Genomic DNA, 23,078 nt, shown 5'->3' on the forward strand with positions numbered 1-23,078 from the left:
CTAGGGTGATCCGACCATCCCTTAATTTTTTGATAATTTTATTTTTAATTACTTTTAATATATATATATATATATATATATATATATATGTATATATATATATATAATTTTTATTAATGGGAAAAATGTCATATTTATGGTTTCAAGATCTCTCTAGAGAGATCCTAACCGTTAATTGCATATTCTCCAGTCCAAAATGGACTAGAGAGGATCCTGTTTCCAGACAACGCGCAAATAAGACATGACTTTAATGACCCTAGATATAATTAACATGGAGATATAGCTAGTTATATTAATTAATGATCAAAATTTCCAGACAAATAAATGATCGATCGAGGCAAAAGGACCATGGATCATGACACATGCATGCAGTGCAGTGCAGTGCAGATATAATGAATGTGCATATCCCTCATAAATTGATCATTACACGTACGAGACAGTAGCTAGCTAATTAGGATGAGCATGGAAGAAGGAGCAATGGTGCATGCAATTTGATTGATCTACATGTGGGGTGAGGTATGTTTAATGCAGTGTAACCTTTTGTAGACAAAAATGGGTGATAATGAAGAGGATAATAGAAAAAATGAAGAAAGGAAGGAACTCTTTCATTACTCAGTCTTCATCTAAATCATACATGTGATAGAGTAGTGGTCTGAGGCAGACAACAATCGCTGCTATTTCCTGATCACACATTAGCTGCAGTCTGCAGATGAGAGGACAGCTACGGAAAAAATCTATGTATAGTCTATTTATGTTAATTATCCGAGTGTCTATGATCGAACCGACATCCTGAATCTAAATATATCTTCCCCTAATTTATTTGTTTTGATCTACTTTTCTGTTAAGAATTTATGGAAGGGCTAAATCTTTTTGCCAGTGGCTTCCTAATAACTAAGTTTCAATAATAATAAACTGTAAGAGCTAGCCCTAATGCATGCCACAATCATAACGTTATAGACGCCTCCTTCGACATTTAGACCACAAAACTTGAAAAAAAAAATGACACCCAAACTTTGGCCTCTAACTACCTGACTGTTATAAGTTATACCATTCATTACCACCTGATATTAATATGGACGGAAAATGTTACATGTGATGTGCACATAACTTTTTTTAATTTGAGCTATCCAAATTGTCCATAAAAATTATTTAAAATGATGAGGAATGGTTCGCCAACCTTACCCTTTTCTCTTTTTTTTTGGGGGGGGGGGGGGGGGGGTTCGCCAACCTTACCCTTTTCTCTTTTTTTTTTTTGGGGGGGGGGGGGGGGGGGGGGGGGCTCACAGTGTGTGGGGATGGCCCAGGGTGATTTGACCACTCCTAAACTGGTTAATTAACAGGGTGGCCAAACCACCCCCTCAATGATTTAGAGGTGATTCGACTACCCTTTTAGTTTAGTTCTTTTTTAAAAATAAAAAAATAAAAATTTAAAGGTACTTGAACAGTTCAAGTAAAAAAAATGTCGTGCGTAAATCATGTATGACGTTTTTTTTAAATCTATTTTAACACCAGATTCTACGGCAGTAGTTGAAAGGGATCAAGTACAAGTTAGGTGATCTAATTAAGGTGATAATTTGAAACTTGAATGAGAAAAAAGTCCATTGGATATGTATTCATGTTTTGAGCATTGAGGTTAATTTCAAACAATGTCCTTATTTATAAGTTAAATACAAAAGATATATATATATATATATATGCGTGTAACATAGACATGATTAAATAAAGAATTGTAATTAATGTCACATTATATGAATCTATATAATATATGATCTCAAAAGATCCAGTTTCACATGCGTGTAGGTTTCAACGTTAATTGCTCATATGTACTCGTACACATAAAAAGCGACCGTTAATGCCCAAATCACCCTTACTGTCCTTCGTTGGCGGGTCCGAGCAATTGAATCCTGATCTGCATTGTCCTTGTCCTGCCTCCCAATGCCTTCCACACATGTACACGGATTTCCTATCCAAATTTAAACTAACGGTCACCAAATATGAAGGCCCCTTTTAGTCTTTTACTCAAATTCTCACATGAACATATATATATTACAAAATCTTGAATTTAAATGCTAAGGGTAAATTAAAAAGAAAAATGGAGAAAATATAATATACGCGCGGTGATGTGTGCAAATACGTCATTTGGGAAAAAGGTCTTTTTATCCAAAATAGAAAGGGTTCTAAATTTGATCAACTGTCACAGACACACACGTGCAGTGTTTCCTTTTTTTTTAATCCAAAATTTAAAAATAATAAAGAAAATTTTAAAAATATGTATAGATATTAAAAAAAAATAGTTAGAGGTGATGGTCCGTCCGACAATCCCAAATTTGCTATAGGGAGCGGTGAAACTATACTTAATGACCTTGGGGTGATTTGTTCACCCTCATATTCAGCTAGAGGGGGTGGCCGAACGCTGAACAACTCTTGATTTATCGCAGGTAAGCTAAATCCCTTAAAAAATAAATTGAAGCACTCAATTTCTTTTTAAAAAGATAGTTATTGGTCAGATTGGTAATAGGGCATTAAGGCCCACGCAATCTAGTCCCAAGATACACCCTTTTTCATCTTCACTAGATAATGTTTACATTGATCATGACTTATCATGACGAGACCTTCTACTTCAATCAGTGATCTATGTTACTTCATCCAAAAAAAGAAGAAAAAGAAAATAACTGATCCTATTTTGCTCTAAAAGACATGGGACCATAGTTAGGGGGCAAGACATGTGGTCTAAAAATGGAAATTTGTGTGACCAATAATCATAATTATGTAGTAATAAATCTTAAATGCAAAAGATTGGAAGTTCAATTAAACAACAGTATCTCTCTCTCTCCCTCTCTCTCACTCCGGTCTACATAAATTTAAGAACTTTTGACCATCAGTATTGCATGTGGTACCATGTACAGAGGATGTAATTGATTTGGGCAACAAATACAATCAATTATGGGATAGCTAGCGCTCTAGCTAGTAAATTGTACAATGGCTAAAGTAGTGCATTTTTGCTTGGTTGGTAGATCTTCTGACCTCTGAATATGGGGTAGGAGGCTTCAATGGCAGTAGAGCCAGAGCATAAGTAAGTTGTCTTCGCCATGTAGCCATTGTTGTTAGGAGCACATATAATGGGGCTAGAGAAAAGGTTTCGAATTCAGGCAAGATATTCACCGTGCCCCACTTATGTTGCAAGCATACTTTTCAAGTCGACACCTTAATAAAACCACGCGGTTGCAAACCTCAAAATTGCTTTCAATCACCAACCAAAATGAATAATTTTCAACAATTGACAGTACGTAGCAGAAGGTCCAAAAACACCTCACGCATCCTTAAGTTGCATGGTCCCAACAGCTCAAAGATGAGTCTGGTTTCAAGTCAGGTGGGATGTTGACTGACCTCTATTTATTCCCCCCTCAAATCCCCCCTCTTCATTTCCTCATTCACGTCCATTATACACACTTCAGTTTCTTGTAATGAATATTTTTTTTTTATTATTGTGCTTCCAATTATTACTCATTTAGTTCATGCCCTTTTGAGCACAAGTTTGCATAATGCTGAAGAGCTAGTTTGCTTTGTGCAGGAAAATGGCTCTTTTTGGTTTCTTTCTAGTGGGGTTTGTCTCATTGTTCTCTTCCGTTCAAGGGTATAATTATGGGGGTTGGACAAATGCTCATGCCACTTTCTATGGTGGAGGTGATGCTTCTGGGACAATGGGTATGTTCCTCTATTCAACTTGAATCTAGTTTTGTAGATAACAAAATTTGTTTATTCATTAATTCTCTTTTTGTAAATTTTTTAGGTGGTGCTTGTGGGTATGGAAACTTGTACAGCCTGGGTTATGGGATTAACACAGCAGCACTGAGCACTGCATTGTTCAACAATGGCCTAAGCTGTGGGGCATGCTTTGAAATTAAATGTGTAAATGATCCACAATGGTGCCTCCCTGGCTCCATTGTAGTCACTGCCACTAATTTCTGCCCTCCAGGGGGATGGTGTGACCCTCCCCAACTCCACTTTGACCTCTCTCAGCCCATCTTCCAACACATTGCCCAATACAGAGCTGGGATAGTTCCTGTAGTTTACAGAAGGTAATCTCTATCACTACAGGAAAAACGATCTTTAGCGATGACCCAATAAAAAGTGGTCGTCGTCGCTACGGTGGTCGCAGATGCCCCGTCGGTAAAGACTCATTAGGCATTTTCCTTCTCTTGGTTATTTACAGACTCCTAAAGTTCAATTTTATTTCATGGGTTTTGCAGGATAAGGTGCAGGAGAAGTGGAGGTATTAGGTTCACCATCAATGGCCATTCCTACTTCAACTTGGTCCTTGTGACCAATGTTGGTGGAGCTGGTGATGTGCATTCTGTGGCCATCAAGGGCTCAAGAACTAGATGGCAGCAAATGTCAAGGAATTGGGGTCAAAACTGGCAGAGCAATGCATACCTCAATGGACAAAGCCTGTCTTTTGTTGTCACAGCCAGCGATGGACGCAGTGTGGTCTCATACAATGTTGCTCCAGCTAGTTGGTCCTTCGGACAGACATATACTGGAAGCCAATATCGCTACTAAGCATCCCTTTAGCTCTATTATGTCCTCTAAAGTATGGTAAGGTTATGGTGCAAAAATCTTATAGATTAGATAAAAAAAGCATATATATATATAGTTGAAGAGTATATAGGGCCAATAATATTGGCTCAAAATGAAAAGGGTTTGCTTTCAAATGACCCTTTTTCATTTGAATATGATTGTAAGTTTTTGCAGTTCATGACTCGCTCTGTTTTATTTGAAGCCTGAAGACCTTATTAATTAGCTGCTGGAGATAGAGAGAGAGAGAGAGAGAGAGAGAGAGAGAGAGAGAAAGTCTGTATTTGAGATATTATTTGAATGTAATTGGCAAAGTTTCAGTTTCTCAAGTTGATGGCGATCGATGTAAGAGAGAACTCAACTATTATCCAACTTATTGTTGATGTAATGAATGCATTATTTCTTTTACACTATTTTTCTGTTTACCACACCTCATTTACACTTTGTCTTCTCTATTAATGCAGCACTGTACGTAATACAGTATAAATAAGTCAATTAATAAAAATATAGTACCATTTGGGGCATCATCATGGATATAAGCCTCTAAAACTGAACCAGTTAAATCTGTATGTCTTCCAAGTAGAAGAAAAATCACACACAAGCAAGTAATCAAACACCATAAACCACCATAACCTGGTGAAACCAATACCGCAGCAATAATACACTGTTATGTGTTTGCCTTCCCATATATATATATATATAGCTTTTTCATCCAATACCAAGTGAATTTCTATAAACCAACACCCTTTTATTATAGTAAAAGTGTCACATGAATGGAGACAGAGAAAAGGTTGAATTATGCGTGCGTACTTTGTTGTCTCTTAGGGTTGGATCTTTGGGGTTCTTTTCCAAAGTGTGAAAGCACCAAATGTTTTTACTCTCTTGCACTAAAAAAGGCTAAAAATTCACTTGGTATTGGATGAAAAAGCTAAATATTTATATATGCTTTGTCAAAATCCTGATATCGGGCTATAAATTCCCAGTGAAAAGTTAATTAGTTGGTATTTCTGAGTAAATCTTCTTAAGCTGAAGCACCGACACAAACAACATTGTACATTCAGCCAACAAATGCTCAGGTCCCAAATGCCTGCTGTCAACAACAACATCCACAGGATGAGATTGTGCAGTTTTAACTTTTTCTGTATTAAATTCCCTGATAGGAGTCAACTTTAACACTTTCAAATTTCTAGTCCTCCCACTATATAGAAATAGAAAAAGGCAAAACCGCTCAGAAAAAAAAAAAAAAAAAAAAAAAAGATTGAATAAGGCAAACCAGAACTTAAGCAAGTGAGAAGTGGTGAGTACTGGCAAGAGATAAGGTGCGCACATGCATAGGGTGGGTGCACCTTTCTCAAGAGAAAGATGTTTCTTCAGTAGAAACAAAGATAAAATGTTGACACATCTAATCGCTAGCTAGGCTTATACAAAAGAACCAAGATATCATAGGAGTTGTTGCCGACACAAAAATGTTTTTTTTTTTTACCATCAACTTTATAACTTGAAATGATTACTGACATATCATTGTACTTGAAATCTTACACCATCTCAAGCTCTCAATACAACCATAATCAAGCTATATATATATATATATATATATGGTGAACCCATATTCTTTAATTTGCATTTACTCGATCGTTAGCATATTCTAGCCAAGCTAGCTTTATGCAGATGCTAGCTAGCTCAAATTGTCTGTCTAATGCTGCGGTGGTTGCACCGTCACTATCTCCACTTCTCCGGGTCATAAGAGTACAATCAAGCGCATATTCGGGGTGGTTTTAGTGCGGTTAAACTCTAAATTAAATGATTAAATCCATCACTTTTTATAAATTGTTTCTGCCATTCACTTTTATTTTTAATTATATATTCAATGCATTAGATCCTCATTTATTGAGTGGGAGTTTGAACTCGCATGTAAGAAGAAGTATTAAATAAGGTGTTTGGATGGCAAGATTAGTAGAGGTCCATTTAGCGGCGGATACACACAGGGGTGGGTAGCCCTTGGTAATTTTAAAAAAAAAAACAAAAAAATTTATGCCCAAATTTCATATCTTGGACACTTTTAGTCTTTATAAACTCAGCCCAGCTCAAATTTTAGCCAAAAAATCAGAGTAAACTAAAGGAAATTGTGTTTTACACTACTTTTTACCTACCAAGCTACTATATATATATATATATTTTTTGCTTGTTCATTGTTGTTGGCGGCTACTACGCCGTGATTCTGTTCTGTAAAGCGTATGATGAAAGTTCTCCTGTCTGAGCAGTGAGTCGTCTTTCGCAGGCTGCAACTTTATTATATTTTATTATTTTATTTCTAACCCTATTAAAATAAATTCCTGAATCCGTCACCGGGTCCATTGAAGTTATGGCGGGAGAAATAAGGGTAGTTAATTGTTGAAATGGTGAGCCAGGTTGGCTAAATTAATGACGGAAAAAGGTGAGGGGATTTAATCCAAGGAAATTGCAATATACAATGGGCCCATATATGTAACAGCATTTCAGTGAGTGCTTCCAGGTTACATTTAATTGAGTCGACAGCATTGTCTACTTGGCTCATGCTTGTAGATGGACATGGGCTGGCATTATCAGGGCAGCCAGCGTTTGATATGCAATAGGTCGTTGAAGATATATAGCCGTGCTGATTCTTGGGCTCAGGTGAGGCATGGACTTCATTAATTAGACCATATTAAATGATTAAATACATATGGCACATGACTCATATGAGCCACGGACAAAAATCCTCTTCATTTAAATCAACTATATATTTATTTACCACATTGAGAAGCTTGCCCATAGCAATGACTGGTGAAGCTTCGATGACTTTTGAGTCAGAAGAGATAAATTCAGATTATGGAACCCAGAGGTTCTTCTCTCCATGTCAGCCTCCTGCTCCATCCCCTTGAGAGTTGAGGCCTCATGTAACTATGTAAGTAATTTAAAATGAGTTCTTCTTGGAAATTTGTATTTAGACCTCAAGTTGTTAAACACATGATTATTAAGCTAATTATTAATCAAGTTATCAATATCAAAATCCACAAAAGCATAAAATCAAACAAACACATAGATTTTGGTAATGGGGTGAAAACTTTTTTAAATAACTCTTTTAAAGTAAAACTACTTTGGGGGCAAACCAACTTTAAAGGCATTTATTATAAAAATATTGTGTTACAAATTGTTCTTACTTACAAAACCCGTGTAACTTTGAAGACCTAAACTAGCAATCCCAGCAAACGACATGTTCACTCACCACCACAGTAACTCAAGAACTTCTGACATTCTTCTATAAGAAACACATTCATGAACAAACCCTGTTCACTACAACCTATAACTCAAGTGGTTAAAGGTTTTTATGTAGCTTGATTGGCAAGTGTTATTACCATGCACAACAATGATAAATAATATAAAATCGAAAAGAGAGAGGCTAAGAAAGAGTTGAGGCACAAATTTAACGTGGTTCGGCAATGTGTCTACGTTCATAAAGAGTGCAGCTGTATTTTGTTATTAATGATTCAGCCATGCACAACAATGATAAATAATATAAAATCGAAAAGAGAGAGGCTAAGAAAGAGTTGAGGCACAAATTTAACGTGGTTCGGCAATGTGTCTACGTTCATAAAGAGTGCAGCTGTATTTTGTTATTAATGATTCAGGGTTACATCATAATATATATATATATATATATATATATATATATATATATAGGAAAACCCTAAACCCTAATTGTACGGACGTATTTTGAAAAATACGTCGAAACCCGCTCCGTGAATGTCGCTATTGCAACATTCACTACGTTCCAGTTTACTTGGCCTTCTACTGTTTTTCTAATATGTGCCACTAGTTCCAACAATAAGGATAATACAAGATTTGAACCTCTTTAAGCTCAAGAGCAATGAAAAACATTTCCAAAACGACTGAAATAATGCCTTTGTACGTGTCAACCTGACTAGACTGCTTCCCTAAGGTAAGGTCAAGTGGGAACATCAATAGTGAAAAAGAGGATCAGCTTGAGAAAAATGGAGAGGGAACTAAAGTTTTATTTTCCCTATTGATACTTTTGATGAAGTTTCTATTGGGAAAGCGTGGAAGATGTCTTTGCTATATAGTTTTCTTGCTTTTGGGGTATGAGAGGAGTTGGTAGTGTTTATCATATGATACCACCATGCCACTTTTCAGAAGGGATACATTCAAATTTTATGATACAACAGAACTACTTGTCTATTTTAATTCTCTCTGTTCTTTTGCTGTTCTTCTATTAATTCAGAAGCAATATCTGGCACTTTTGTCAATTGGTAATAATTATATGGTCTAAATGTTTGTCTACATGCTTAAAGCAGTATCCCATCAAAGCCTCAAAGGTATATTTAAAAAGCTTTCCCTTGATATTGAATTGTGTTTTTCCAGATGAACATATTTGCCAGATTTTCTTTCTGTCTTATCTGGGAGGACCATAAAATCTACTAGGGTTGCTGTCTAGGGTTGAAAAGTATTTGGAAGTTGAAAAGTACGGTTTTAGTGTTTCATTTGGTTGTGACAACCTTTCAAGATCTAAATTGTAATAATATGATAATGAAAAGTATGTTTGTAGTAATAACAATACATCGAAATTGACATTGGAATTGAACAGGACCAGAGAAGAAATTGGAATCGCATAACAAAGAAGTTTTATAAATATTTCCAGAAGGAAAAACGAATGATTCAGCAAAAGCTGCTCTCCATAAATTTTACAAATTCATTGAAACCTATCTTTCCATCTCTGTTTTCATCGAATTTCCTGATCATTTTCTTGCAGTTCTCCATCTGTTTTCCTTCCTTCAAGCCCAAAATACAGAGAACTCTCTGCAACTCCCCTGCATCAATAAACCCATCTCTGTTCTCATCAAACACATCAAAAGCTTCCTTCACCTCCTCCAAGCTTGGCTCCTTCTCATCAAACAGCCCTGAAATCTCATTGGAACTGAACCACTCTTGAAGTTCCTCACCTTCTGGGCTGCAAAAAATTCCCAATTTTTGCATGACCATTTCTGCATCTCCTCTGCTCAAGCTGCCTTTATTTTTCTTTTCACTGGAGCAAGTCTGCTGCTGGCTCAGCTCAACTTCATTATTATTGTTCTCAGCCCAAACGTTGGAGTCACCAAAGTTGAGTTGGAATTGGAGAGAAGACCAAGATCTTGACAAAAAATCTTGTGCCCAGATGAAAATTGAAATAAGTAAGTGGAGACTAACCAAAGATGGAGTTCTTTTGCTTGATGATGCCTTCTCCATTGGAACGCGGTAGTTAAATTATTGTTCTTAGCAAGAAACAGAAAAAGATTTCCAAGTCTGTACGTGCCTAGCTAGTGTTAGGAATGAGTTTATCCAGCAAAGTAGAAATGGAGAAGATTAGAGAGCGGTTTGCATATGAGAAATCAAGAGATGGGGGGATGCCTTATATGGACTTGGAATTTCGTATTGCATTTGAAGCAATCAAGGCGGTCAGCTATTGAAGTTGGAGAGAAGTTGCTAAATTTATTGTTTGTTTGAGGCGGCAAGTCTTTTCTTTCAGGTATAATGTGGAAAATGGGTCGAAGAAATGGTCATTTTTAAACACGTTATCTGAAGAGGAAATTTCTCGAGTCCAACGTATTAGAAATGTATCTATTGTTGGAGGAAAGGAGATTTGAAAGGACAAACTAAAATGACACATATTCAAATGTCGTGTCTCAGGCTGGCCTGCTATTCTTTTGTCCGTATATGTTTATGTGTATGTGGGATTTGCCAGGAATCTGCCGGTTTTCCAAAGTTGGGTTGACTGCTATGAAGGGGGGAAGAAGTTGTGAAGTTTCCTGGAAGTGGGAGTTGTTGGTTGTTGCCTTGTGGGCTGCCCAATATTCCATGCGGTGGATCTTATAATTAATGCCATGCAGCTTCCATGATAAAGTGGTTTCTCTTATTATTTTATTTTGTGGGCTTTTTTTTTTTATTGAGTGAGTCAATAGATCAAATAGATCGCGCTCATGAAATTGTCTTCTAAAAACAGCTTGGGCAAGTGGCGATGAGTCCCTTGGATTCTTACCCTGGAATTCGGGAAAAATTGTAGTGATTTTTCGTTCCACATACAAGACGTGAGAGAAGGGAAATTAGGGTGCACGCAGGGCTTCTGGTCAAGCCTGTCTTTTCATGTGAAGCATATGACTTTATGCCATTGGGGCTCATCAGGTCGGCTTCAACGAAGACTAAGAAATGGTTGGGCCTTTTTTACGTCCAACACACACTCTCATGCTATCGAATTACGTGTAGTGAATCACGTTATGGCGTTAAGTTTACACTTTACCAATTTCTATTTTTCTACAATCTCTTGCACCCATATGATCCTAACCTAAATCTACTTCTAAAAAAATTTAAAATAAATAAATAAATAAAATGGTGGCAGTGGAGAAAATCTCCTTTGCGTGTGGTAGTAGGCTAAGTAGGGTTCTTCAACGTCCCACCCTTGGGGAGGTGGTTCGTGGGAAACCCCCACTCTGCGGGGGTGAAGGAGCTTTCTGTGGCCCGTCCTCTCATGCGTTGGATGAGTCATAGCAAACCCCCACCCTCGCTACCACCTCCACGGGTGGTTGACGGCTCCAACTCTAAGTTCTCTTACATCCTTAATTACTACACCTTTGTCTCTGCCTCCGCTTCTTCAACCTCAGTAACAACAATAATTTCCATTTTGTCCTCTCTCTCAAGGCCAAACCGGTTATTTCCAATCACATCAACATTTACCCATACTTAATTATATCTCCTCCACGGGGCGGTCGCAAGGGACCCCACACCTGCAACCACCTCCTCCAACCCGTGGAAGTACGTTGTTGCGAGGGTGAAAGTTCACCCGCCAACGGTAAGGTCACGGATGCTATTCTCACCCCCAAAACCGCCTTTGAGAGGTGGGGATTTCCTTCTAAGTTACCACCAAGACCTTTTTTATTATTATTATTTAACTCAAATTAAATAAAATATAGAAACCACATGAAATTTCTACTTTCTCAGGAAAAGTTGTTACCACATGAAAATCTAGCTTAACATGAAGGTCCATAAATTCCTTACAAATCTTTGTGCGCGAGTGGTTAAACGTCCAATTAATAGGTGCATACCAATGTATTAAAACATGCCAACATGGTATTGGACCTAAATGCGTTTCACAATCAGCAACAGTTTCATTGATAAAACGTGGGTGTCAAGGCCGTGAGATCTTGCCAAATAAGGTACTTGACTTTGTTTGATAAAAGGAGTTAGTACTTTCGTCCATGTCCGTCAAATATTTTAACAGCATATCAGTACTTATCTCATATGCTTTATTAATATAATTTTTCTTTTAAAAATATCAGAGCGGCTAGAACCACTTGTTTGACAAGTTGGAAGATGATTGTTTTAACTTACATGAATATGATTCCTTACAAATCGGCATTTAATGTAAATAATTATGCAGCAAGTTGGAATTATCTATCAACAGATATTTCGGTAAAGCAGCTGCCAAACTTGATCAATTGAGTGGGGGTGAAACAAGGAACAAAAGTATTATTAAAAACGACATGAGCCACCGCCAAGGTATACCATGGTTTTTTTGCATCAAAACCCCAGTATATATTAATATTGCTTAAGGTACACTTGCATGCACGTGAAGCACCACAACATATTGTAAAAATGTACCTCGTGAGAGCAACTCCACCAAGTCAAAACAATTTTATATTTTCTATCACCTCTAGGGCATTCTTATAATTAAAGGAAGCTTAAATTGTTGGTCCCGTAATTGACAACATGTGAAGGCACCAAGGCTATGTGCTTAGTGGTAAATGATGATTATATGACAATAGGAACTAGTATTATTAAGAATATAAGAAAATGTAATGGAATAATCATTTTCATATATATTTGTTTGGTGATAACGCATAAATGATCAAATATTTTAACTAGAATGAAGTCGTATTTCAACCATTGCCAGGAAAAAGAGGGGTGTGCTATTCTTGTATTATTTTTATGAGTAGTGATTTTTGGCACACCGGCGTGCTTGAATAGTAAGTACGCCGGTGTTCGAATATTACTTTATTTGATTTTTTTTATTGTTCAAATAATATTTTATAATATATATTTTAGCACCGGCGTGCTTACTGTTCAAGCACGCCGGTGTACCAAAAATCACTACTGTATTTTTATAATGGTATATTAAAAAATTTGATTGAACAAAGGTAGGGATAGGAAGGAGGAAGATTCGATCCAGTTAAAAAATTTGGTTATTTATTTTTGACATGTTCGTACAAAGGTAGGGAAAGGAAGGAGAGAAATTCGATCTAGTGACTTCTGCTTCATGAGACATGGCCTCCAACCGATTAAACTACCCCTTACGGACAATAATTTGGTCATTTTTATGTTGTCAATAAACAAATGAATATAAATGGTGATTCCATTCCACCTTTTGTATTCCAAGTAATTCTCATTCAATTTTTTCAAGTGAATTAGTACATAAGTGAAGTGGTGTTACGTGCAAAATTAACTTTCGAGTAATGTTATATACTACATTACTATCTTACTACACCGACATGGACGTGAACAATCTACCCTTGAAAACAATTGCTGATCTAATGGTGAATTGGCATTGTCACGACATTATAATGAGATATTGATGTGATATATAACATCAATCTTTTAAGCTTTCTACACCAATAATGAACCAATACAAGATCAAATTAGACTTCTACAGTGCCATTAAAGACAAATTAGACAGAAATATACTAGTAAACTACTCTAGCCAGAGGCTATCACAACATGGAGTTTGGTCGCCATGAGCACCTCTGTATGCAAAGGGAAGGACAAGAATGAAATGGCATTATTACAAATTAATCTGGTTTATTAGCCAAACCAATTTAGTAGGGAAAAGCATTCACATACTGTTTTATTACACATAGCTTGAAGACAAGGGTGAACAAAGAGAATTCGAATTTCCACGAACATCAAGATGAACAACCAAGTCCAAAAGGCAACACCCTTTTCGATTAGGGTGGGGGGGAAATAGTCCAACACCCTATTCCTAAATTACACATGAAAAAAGTACAACGCTGTCGACTCATCTACACAAACTTAGCTTTATAAAACAAAAGAAGGAAAAAAGAAAGAAAGACACTGACAATCCTTTTATTCTTTTGTTGGTAACCTTAGGGCTTCGGAGGGCTGAAAATGTACCCATTTTTCGGGTTAGTGTTTGGCCCAGGATCTGGATAATCCATCACCTCTACCATCTCCCTTGATTCTCCTGCAGTTTCCTGGACAAGTATACAATATTTACTCTATGGGCATTATAGAAAAATGAAAAAGTATGGAGTGAAAGAACTACAAAAGTAAGCCCATTAATTAGTAGAGAAGAAAGAAAAGAAAGGGGGGAAAAAAAGTACTAACCTCAACTTGGACACCGGAATCTTCATGCTGAACAGTCTCCATCACTTTTCTTCCGAATCCTTTAAATTGACAGGAAAACGTGAGAGGAAACAGGGACAAAAGAAAAGACAAAAACCAAACAGATTCATTCCTAGGAAATGGAAAACATGAACTGAAGCAATAAAAACAGTGTAATACCTTGAGAGAAACACAGAACCAGAAGTGATGAAAGAAGAAGAATCCTGAGAAAACAGCATCGACCCATTCTTTCTTGCACGATCTTGAGAAATGGGTAGCTCTCAGATTTCTGAATCCAAACTCGGATATTATTATATGGGACTTGAAAAATACCAAAAAGCAGCTTTTGGGTTTTTCTAGGGAACCGCTCCGGCTTCAGATCCAACGAGACGCTCTAATTGCGTAACTAACAGCCACTTGGACTTTTGCAAAGTTCAGAAGGCCCATGAACAAGCACGGGAAGAAACTCGGTGTTTCTAACTTTCTGGGATTCTTTTTTTTTTTTTTTTTTTTTTTGAAATCTTCTGGGATCCTATTTAATGTCATATCGGCAACTACTTTTTTTTGTTGCGAAAAATATAAAAGGTTATCTGATTAGAAAAATATTTATTTAGTCTTTCTTGTATGCTGTTTTACCAAATTAACGTGTCAAAAGTACTTATTTGATAAAAAAAAAAAAAAATGCTAAATATCACATTTTTATTTCACAATGTTAACGTGACAATTATTATCAAATCTTGGATTTTTTTTTTTTTTTTTTTTTTAAATAATGATTGATCCAATCATTGGTTTGAATTATCACATTAACATTGTAGAATATTTGTGAGATACAGATTGCTATAAACTATATTTGTATCTCATAATTATCTTCACGAGATGAAGATTGGGCTCCCCTTACTTCGAGAGGGGTGCTCGACCAACCCTCATTTGTCAAGGAGTGGCCTCTTCTTACCATATGAGAGGCGGCCAATTACATCAAAACATCTTTGAGTTTATGTCCTAGACTCAAGATACTTTTAGTAATTGTGAGAACAATTTAGAAGCACTAATGGTAAATTTTATTTAATTCATAAGCTAATCTTGCTTTTTGTAGAACAAGGTTATTTATTTATTTAAGTTTTGTATATCAAGGTTCAATCTTCTTTAATTATCTCTTTCCAATATTTCATTGTATTAAAGTGGAAAATTGGCCTTTCATGCTTGGTAAACTTCTAAAGATCAGATACTCTGTAATGGAAGCACTCCTCCAATTGGTATAAGACTCAAAACGCTAGCCGTTGGGCTTGGACCAAAGGAATAAATTATACAAATTGAAAAAATTAAAATTATTCTTCAAAACTCACAAGACTTCAAATGGATTGTGGATACTGGAGAGACCTTAGCCCGTGACAAGTTGTTTGTTACCCTTTTTCTGATTTTCTTTTTCACCATTATATCACATCATAGCATTTTTTTTTCAAAAAAAAAAAAAATTATTTAGTAAATTAACTTCCTCAAATCCGGTCTATTAAGCTAATATTTATTTCTTAAAGGTCCAAGTGGTGGAGACTTTGGTCTTAAGGTTTGCTTCCTTCAAGGTCCAAGGTTCAACACTTCATGGGTGCAAACAATTTCTTGAGGCCACACCCCCATGTGAAAAGCCAGCGATTTAACCAGTTTCGTGTAGGAAAACTTCCGAGGGTACGATGCACGAGACCGGGGTTTACTCTGCAGGGATGGGTCCGAAGGACCTTGCCTTAGAGAAGTTCCCCGACATAAAAAAAAAAAAAAAAAAAAAAAAACGTTTACATAAGTTTTTAATAATGCATGTGAAGGATGATATGCTAGAAAAGTTTTCCTCCAAGAAAAACCAACTCCTTTGCAATGGGAATCTAATGCAAAAGTAGGACTTTTGGGGGAAATAAGTTAGGTCTTCTCCAACTAGCAAAAGGCAGACAAGTTGGGATATCTTTGCTTTCAGTGCAAATTGCCTAGTGTTCATTTCCTTCTTCCACTTTGTCTTGTTAAATGGATTTTCTCCGCATTAATAATATTAACTTTATAAACGTGAGAGACAGTGTAAATGGAATCACAAGTCATCATCCACTGCCACAATTGTTTGAATCTTATCTTTCAATATCCATTAATGACACGGAAACAACCAGAAAGAGTTTAACGAGAAGGTGAATTGACTTTCCTGTCCCAAATGCCATGGCAAAGTTTATCCTCAAACCAATGGGTTCTCTCCGTAAAATTATAGGAATAGAAGGGGATCCTAATTCAAAATTATGCGGCAGCAGGGTCTGGGTACAACCAATAATTCTTTCTGTATTCATATTGCATAGAATTAGTTGTAGATTATGATCAAATGAGTAATGATACTTTTCACGTCTATTTATTGCACTTATTTTATACCGGTTAATGTAGCGTGTTTTTAAGTCATTTTGCTGTTATTTTTTTAATTAAGTGATATGAAAAATCACTTAAAACATATTACATTAGCCATTGCTCCTGATAAAATATGTACAACTAAACAGTTTGTGCTCATATCTGATGCTGCAAGTTGCCAAAGTGCACCATCAGAATGAGAAATCAAATAAAGGATAACCATATATATGATTTAAATTCAGCCATAAAACAGGAAAAAAAATGGGGACAAAAAATAAATAAAGGAAAGAAAAAGGTGCAGATTTTCCTCTGTGCATACGGCAGAGAGACAGAACAGAAGGAGTTTAGGTGTTAGATAAATGAAAAGTAACTCATTCATCAAAAAACAGAGACAGAACAGGAGTAGAACTGTAGGAAAAAGATACGCCAAGAGGCTTACTGGCATCACGTGCATTGGGTCCCAAAAACAGCTCATGTCACCATAACACATGGTGGGCAAGCTTTGTTTATAATGACAAAAAAAGTCCACGTGAATGTCTTCCAATGACTTTTTAGAGGCATGAAGTCAAATAGTTCCGTAGTTATATGGTCTAATGAAAGTTAATTTTGCATATTAATGTCATTTGTGAAGAACTAACCAAGACTCAAAAAGGTTGTTTGGGTTAATATTTTATTTGTCTTCTTTTTACATTATGTTGATTTTGCTCCACTGAATGGAGATATGAACACTTAAAGGATTACAAAAGGAAAAGGAGAAAAGAATGCAACAAGTAGTGAAGAAAAGGAAAACCTCTATCTCAGCTTTCCACCTTTTCGGTGCTGGGTGTTTGGATTCTTTTGGAATGGAAAGGAAAGGTGCTTGGCCTTTTGTGATAAGAATCCAACACTATCTTCCAAGTTGATGGCCTACAAGAACTTTTCTATCTAATTTAGCCACAATACATTCACACCCAGCTGCCTATTTCAGTCCAAAAATTAGTGAGCTGATACAGTAGCATTATAGCTCACCCAAAAAAAAAAAAGAACTCTACCCTAAAACATGCAAATCACTTTTGCTTTGAAAAAAATATATATTTAAATGAAATAGTGAAAGTAAATAGCTCAAATAAAGAATAAGATATATGAGATTTAAAACATTAGATAGTTTAAATTTCTTTTAAGTGGATGATGGAGTTCCAATCACATGTTAACACATATTAATAAGTTGTAAACAAATTATTGGTTGCATTATTCTATTTAATATCCTCTTTTTTTTTTCAAAGAATGTGTACTATACAATGCTAGAGCCACATAGGAAGGCAATCTTAAAATTACCTCGGTCACAAATCAAGTTCAACCGAGTTAAAAATGCACATAAAATACCTAGGAAAAAAGAATAATGTTTTATACCCATTTATCATATTCATGTCACACCAATTGACATGACGTATTTTAAGCAGTTTATAATGTCAACCACTTAAAAAAACAAAAGTATATAATCCTCTTAAAACACGTCATGCCAATCAATATGACACGAGTGATAAATAAGTGTAAAGTGTAACATTATTCCTAAGAAAGAGTTGGGGGAAAAAAAAAAAAACAAAACAAAACAGAAGAAGAAGTTGGATTTTAACTCAATTCCCAAATTTATTTAAGTACAACTGGGATTTTGGTACACACTGATCTAGCACTCACTATTTCATATAGAAGTATGTACATGAACTCAGCAAACCATCTTACAAAACAGAAGGCACCTACATACTAACTCATGAAATCAGCTCCTATGGCTAAACTAAACGTGGCTATCTTCTCCTAATGAGGAGATGGCGGGATAATCCTCCTCTGCTCTTCTCGGTTGGACTGGTCTCCAATTCTGAGAAATGAGGCTGGCAAACTCGAATTGATCCCATGGCATACACGGTTGATGGCAATTTGAATGGACCAGTTGAACATCGCCATATTCCGAATCTGTTTGCACCACCATTGAACTGATTACAAAATTAGAAGTTTCCAATTCATGAACTCTCGTGGAAGTTGAGTGACCTCGACAATGCTGCTGGATTGGCTTGCAAGACTGGTGAGGTTTCAGATATGTTATTCTTCTCAACAGTCTTTGATTGGAATGCCTTAAATAGCCCTCCCCCACTAATCGTGTCAGCCTTGTCATTCTTAATCCCCAGTGTTTCCCATATAGAGCTTCTTGCAGCCTCTCCTGGGTCATCAATCCTCAATGTCTTTGGAATCCAAAGGCATTTCTCAGCATTGTTTTCCTTTGGTGGTTCTTCAACCCCAAAGTTGCTTGATTTGAGAATGTTCTCATCTCTTGAGTGTTTCCCCAAGGTTGGAGAGTTGGGACCAGAGCTTGGGGCCATATTGTTAGGAGATGATGGCTGAGGAAGCCATGGTATGCTCCATGCGCCTGGTACAGTACAACCCCAATAAGCTGGGGCAGGGTAGAACGGCATAGGAAAGCCTGGAGGGCAGAAAGCAGGTGGTGAAATGGGGGGGCTCCATTGAGCTGAATTCCATGGATAAGGCCAAGGAGCCGCATGAAAACATGGAAGTTGAGGCGGGAAGCCTTGACAATTCCTCATCACTTGCTCTTGCGATGCAGTTATGCCTGAATCATCCTTTGAATTTGAAGTTACGACTGAAGTTCCATTTGATCGATCATCCCCATGTTCTTCACCTCCACAAGAAACTGGAATCCTTACTTCTTCAGGATTATGAAATCCATTTCGAGTGCAGCTCCGCACTGTTTTATCAGCAAGGTTCAACACAGAAGCCATTGATTCACAAAGGGGTGCGTCCGAGCCAAATGTGAGAACAGTTCCATTAGCTTTCAATGACGGATGGTGGACTCCATTTGGAAGATCAGTACGAGCATTGTGGAGAGCCTCAGAGACAGTTATGTGACGGTAGTGAGAAGCAGAATTCTTGTTCTTGCGACGACCAGCACCCACAGGCACATTCCTCATTGTCCCGCCTGCTGTCCAGTATCTCTGGCAGTTCTTGCAGAAATGACGAGGTTGGTTGACATTGTAATTGTTGTAGTAACAGAACTTGGTGTCCATGCTATTACAGCGGGGGCATGGAAGTATCTTGTCGGGTTTCTTCAGAGGTTTTTCATGTGAATTACTAGACTCACTCTGTTCTTCATCAGGGTTTGAAGGTTCTGATCTGGCACTATCCTTCTCAGCAGTGGGTGTTTTAGGGTTCTCACTTATTCCTGAGGTTGCATCTGGATTCATGAAATCTTCTGAAGGCACAGGTGGGCCTCCATCTTTCTGTTTATTCTCAGTTTGTTTTTCTCCCAATGTGTCCTGAATTGATCAAAATTTCCAATGAGAACAGCAAATTTCAAAGATAAATGGAAGCATAAATATAATTATGACCATTACAATCAGAACCATTTTCAGGGAACTTTATAAAAATCACAGAAAATTACTAAATTTCTCCTAAATCTTTTGGGTATTTGCAATGTTGTTAACCAATTCAACACCAAACCCAAACCATACTAATTACCGCAGACAAGTTGAATTGACTGACAAAATCACATCCTACTAAAAGAAAGAAGGGTCATTTTAGAACCAAAGTATTATACCTCTTTGAAGCACTTATGAAAAAGATTCAACTACTCTCATTACCCAACAAGGGCTCAATCCTCTGGGGTCATAAATATCTAGAATGTTAAGATTCAAGCATTCCTAAGCTTACTTTATTGCCAAGGTACCTAGGAAAAGACATGGTAACCCAATCTTCTGTAACAGACCGGGTCTGGAACTGTTGCCAAAAGATTCAAACTTCTCTCTCAGGGTAGGAAGGATAAGCGGAAAACTTGGTACAAGAACTTTCTATAAGATACTATGGCAAGTATATTCATACTCTCACCAGGCACAAAGTAAATAATTGTAACACCAGGCACTCAAAAGCCACCTAAGGAGTAACTGAACCAAGCTATAAATAAGGCAATGCTAAAAATACACATAAACACCGATATGCAACAGTCAAGAAAATCATTTCAAGAAAAAATAAATAAATCAATCCCAGACGACTGTAAGGGTAAAAAACTAGTTTCTCCTTGATCTTAGAATTAGGAAACTCCTCACAGAACTCAAAGAAGTCAATTGGAGACGGGGTTTTTCACAAACAAAAGTTAATCAGAGAAAATGATCGCGACTAAAAATTGTAGTCTTTAACTTTATATTGCTAAAAGAGAAATTAAGGGGGGGGGAAATCCGAGGTCTTTTGTTTGCCCAAAAGTAATCTAACCCCTCAGCTGAAAAAATCTAGTTGCAAATCAATTTCTCTCGGACAAAAGAAGTAAAAGCATAAATGAAATCTCGTAAAAAGCCAATATCCAAAATCCAGCTACTAATATGCATAACCTTATCAAAATGACCAAAATATCAAATGTCGTTCAGCAGAAAATGAAAAAGCTACTTGCTTGATTATGCTAATCTATACATATATTAGACCAAAAGACTCCAAACCAATCAAAATCAACCTGAACTAACTCAAGAAAATTCATTATGATACGCTTATTTGTAAATAGAAACCAATCAAAAAACCATCCAAAAGAACATGGCCAAAAATCTCAACTTTGAACACTGAAGCAAACATCAAACTAAACCCCATCCAAAAGCTCATCAACAGAACCTAAACCCACCAAATCACAGCCAAAAAAAAACCACTAATCATCGTTAAGAAACAAAACGAGCCCACCACACCAAGTCAACAAAACCTTCAAACCAACCAAGGCCAACTAAGACCGACTCATTATTAATTTTTCCCAACTTCAAAATAATGGGTCGCTCCCAGAATCCAAATAGTCAACCGAATCACATACCTTCTCAGCCTCTCGCTCCTCTACATCTCTGTCCGTATTGGCCTCGGGCGAAGAGTTGGTCGAACAATCATGGTCCTGATCGGTACTATCGTCAACCACCGGACCCGAAGACGCCGCTGGAGTTCCGGTAGAGTCCGCCAACCCGGTGGCCGGGATCTCCGGCACTGGGATCGTCTTCCCGAAGAGCTTGATCGCCGGGTCTTTCGCTTCCGACATTTCTTGTCACTTTTTGTTTTTTGTTTCTCCGCTTTTGTTTCCCAAAAAAAAAAACAAAAAAAAAACACACACTCACACTTCTAGAGAGGGAGAGAGAGAGAAACCTGACACGTTGGGTGTGCGTGTGTGAGTGAGTGTGGCGTCGTGGTCTCGTCGATTATACGTTTTCTTGATCCCGGTTTGGGCTGGTGGGATGCCACGTCAGCAGGTTGAGGGGCAATTCTCAGCCACAAGTTTCTTTGTGGCCTTTCTTTCTTCTCTTTTTTATTCTCTCTCTCTCTTTTTGGTCTTTTTGATTTGCCAATGTAAACACGAGTTTCTTTGGTGGCCTTAAGAGATCTTCTTCCCTCAGTCTCTCTTTCTTTTTTGTTCTCTTTCACTCTTTTGGTCTTTTTTTGAATTTTCAATGTATACATATCTGCACATGCTACACTGATGTATCACAATTATGTCAATATCTTATAGAACTGTGACAAATTTTTTAAAGAGCAATTAAACAAAAAAAAAAAAATTAGGGAAGCATAGCATTCCTCATATATTGGGTGACATTTTAATAGTTTAATCTAACATTTTTTTTTTTAAAAAAAAAATGTTATGTATTTTTCTAGTATTCTTTTGGTGTCCTACCAATTGTGATGTGACTTTTAAAATTATCGTTAAATTTGAGATTATCATTATTTACTTTTAATCTATTGGTGATTTTAAAAGTCACATCACAGTTGGGAAGATACCAGAATAACACTAAAATAGCACCTAGCATTTTAATCTTTTTTTTCTTTTTTTTTTGTTGGTATTCACATTCTTAGAAAGAAAATGCTAAGTGTTCTTCTAGTGTTATCTTGGTGTCCTCCTAATTGTAATGTGGCTTTATTCTTTTCAAGATATTCTTGTTGCAAAAATCTTATGTTTGATTTACTTCTAGGCATTCTATATGAATTATTTATTCTTTTCAAGATATTCTTGTGTCCAAATTTTCCTTATAATTTTTGTACGTTTTATTGCCAACAAAAAAGAAACACATCTATAGACTTTTTATTTGGGTTGGCATTATCTTCATTCCATCTATATTCTTGTTTTCTTATTTACCAAAATCTCCATTAAAATATCTCCGGCAGACACTCTAAAACCTTTATATTGTGTATATTTAGTTAGTATGAAACAAAAATCATGTCCAACATGTCTTCTCCTTGTCTAAAATATGTATTTTGCTTCTTGTTTAGTTACTTTAGGCGATCACTATAGCTTATGTATTTTTATTTTTATTTTTTAATCATTTCTCTGGCTTCTCTCTCTTTGCTACAATCATTTCTCTCTTCTCTCTTGGTATAAGAAAACAATACAAAATATTTAAAGAAAATATAGATGGTAATAGAAAATATGTTATAGTTTGTATTAGAAAAAAAACAAAAAAGGTAGGTAAAGTAGAAAATTGTTGAAGATGCTCTTATGGATTCATAGGACATGAATTGATAAGGTGTATATATATATATATATATATATATCAGCCCACTGAATTAGAAACAAACAAAAGTAATAATGTAAAAATCTAAAAAATTGTACAACATTACCTTGCATTCAGATTTCAGACAGTCGTTTGGAATTTTGGTTGGCTGCCAAATGCAATTTCCAACCAACGTACAATTTAGTGTCAAGTCCACAATTTAAACGGGAATCTTTTTATATTTATTTA

General features: G+C 36.5%; 4 protein-coding genes across 4 annotated transcripts; 1 reads left to right on the top strand and 3 right to left on the bottom strand.

Moving 5' to 3' along the window:
• Positions 1-3,389: 3,389 nt before the first annotated feature.
• LOC132180788 (expansin-A15) lies at positions 3,390-4,977 on the top strand. The gene is made up of 5 exons (XM_059593733.2): positions 3,390-3,461; positions 3,572-3,705; positions 3,791-4,079; positions 4,251-4,596; positions 4,781-4,977. The coding sequence occupies exons 2-4, from the start codon at positions 3,576-3,578 to the stop codon at positions 4,558-4,560; spliced, it is 729 nt and encodes a 242-aa protein (XP_059449716.2). The 5' UTR covers positions 3,390-3,461; positions 3,572-3,575; the 3' UTR covers positions 4,561-4,596; positions 4,781-4,977.
• A 4,227-nt stretch (positions 4,978-9,204) lies between these two features.
• Positions 9,205-10,176, bottom strand: LOC132182862 (Calcium-binding EF-hand family protein). The gene has a single exon (XM_059596218.2). The coding sequence runs from the start codon at positions 9,832-9,834 to the stop codon at positions 9,268-9,270; it is 567 nt and encodes a 188-aa protein (XP_059452201.1). The 5' UTR covers positions 9,835-10,176; the 3' UTR covers positions 9,205-9,267.
• Positions 10,177-13,396: 3,220 nt separating this feature from the next.
• Positions 13,397-14,486, bottom strand: LOC148586008 (uncharacterized). The gene is made up of 3 exons (XM_088516962.1): positions 14,158-14,486; positions 13,981-14,039; positions 13,397-13,847 (listed from the first exon to the last, which is right to left on the bottom strand). Exons 1-3 carry the CDS (start codon positions 14,222-14,224, stop codon positions 13,740-13,742), a joined length of 234 nt encoding a protein of 77 aa, XP_088373088.1. The 5' UTR covers positions 14,225-14,486; the 3' UTR covers positions 13,397-13,739.
• Positions 14,487-18,253: 3,767 nt separating this feature from the next.
• On the bottom strand, positions 18,254-21,505 carry LOC132181379 (cyclic dof factor 2). Its single transcript, XM_059594572.2, has 2 exons — positions 21,173-21,505; positions 18,254-19,646 (listed from the first exon to the last, which is right to left on the bottom strand). Exons 1-2 carry the CDS (start codon positions 21,386-21,388, stop codon positions 18,339-18,341), a joined length of 1,524 nt encoding a protein of 507 aa, XP_059450555.2. The 5' UTR covers positions 21,389-21,505; the 3' UTR covers positions 18,254-18,338.
• Between the last annotated feature and the right edge of the window lie 1,573 nt (positions 21,506-23,078).

The sequence above is a fragment of the Corylus avellana genome, chromosome 5, assembly GCF_965113065.1.
Source record: "Corylus avellana chromosome 5, dhCorAvel1.hap1.2, whole genome shotgun sequence".
Taxonomy (NCBI): domain Eukaryota; kingdom Viridiplantae; phylum Streptophyta; class Magnoliopsida; order Fagales; family Betulaceae; genus Corylus; species Corylus avellana.

Coding starts and splice junctions, on each gene's coding strand:
- LOC132180788 (XM_059593733.2), top strand. CDS start 3,576: ATGGCTCTTTTTGGTTTCTTTCTAGTGGGGTTTGTCTCATTGTTCTCT. Junction 3,706..3,790: donor TGATGCTTCTGGGACAATGG/GTATGTTCCTCT, acceptor TAAATTTTTTAG/GTGGTGCTTGTGGGTATGGA. Junction 4,080..4,250: donor GTTCCTGTAGTTTACAGAAG/GTAATCTCTATC, acceptor TGGGTTTTGCAG/GATAAGGTGCAGGAGAAGTG.
- LOC132182862 (XM_059596218.2), bottom strand. CDS start 9,834: ATGGAGAAGGCATCATCAAGCAAAAGAACTCCATCTTTGGTTAGTCTC.
- LOC132181379 (XM_059594572.2), bottom strand. CDS start 21,388: ATGTCGGAAGCGAAAGACCCGGCGATCAAGCTCTTCGGGAAGACGATC. Junction 19,647..21,172: donor AGGAGCGAGAGGCTGAGAAG/GTATGTGATTCG, acceptor TGATCAATTCAG/GACACATTGGGAGAAAAACA.
- LOC148586008 (XM_088516962.1), bottom strand. CDS start 14,224: ATGGGTCGATGCTGTTTTCTCAGGATTCTTCTTCTTTCATCACTTCTG. Junction 14,040..14,157: donor GGTTCTGTGTTTCTCTCAAG/GTATTACACTGT, acceptor GTCAATTTAAAG/GATTCGGAAGAAAAGTGATG. Junction 13,848..13,980: donor ATTCCGGTGTCCAAGTTGAG/GTTAGTACTTTT, acceptor ATACTTGTCCAG/GAAACTGCAGGAGAATCAAG.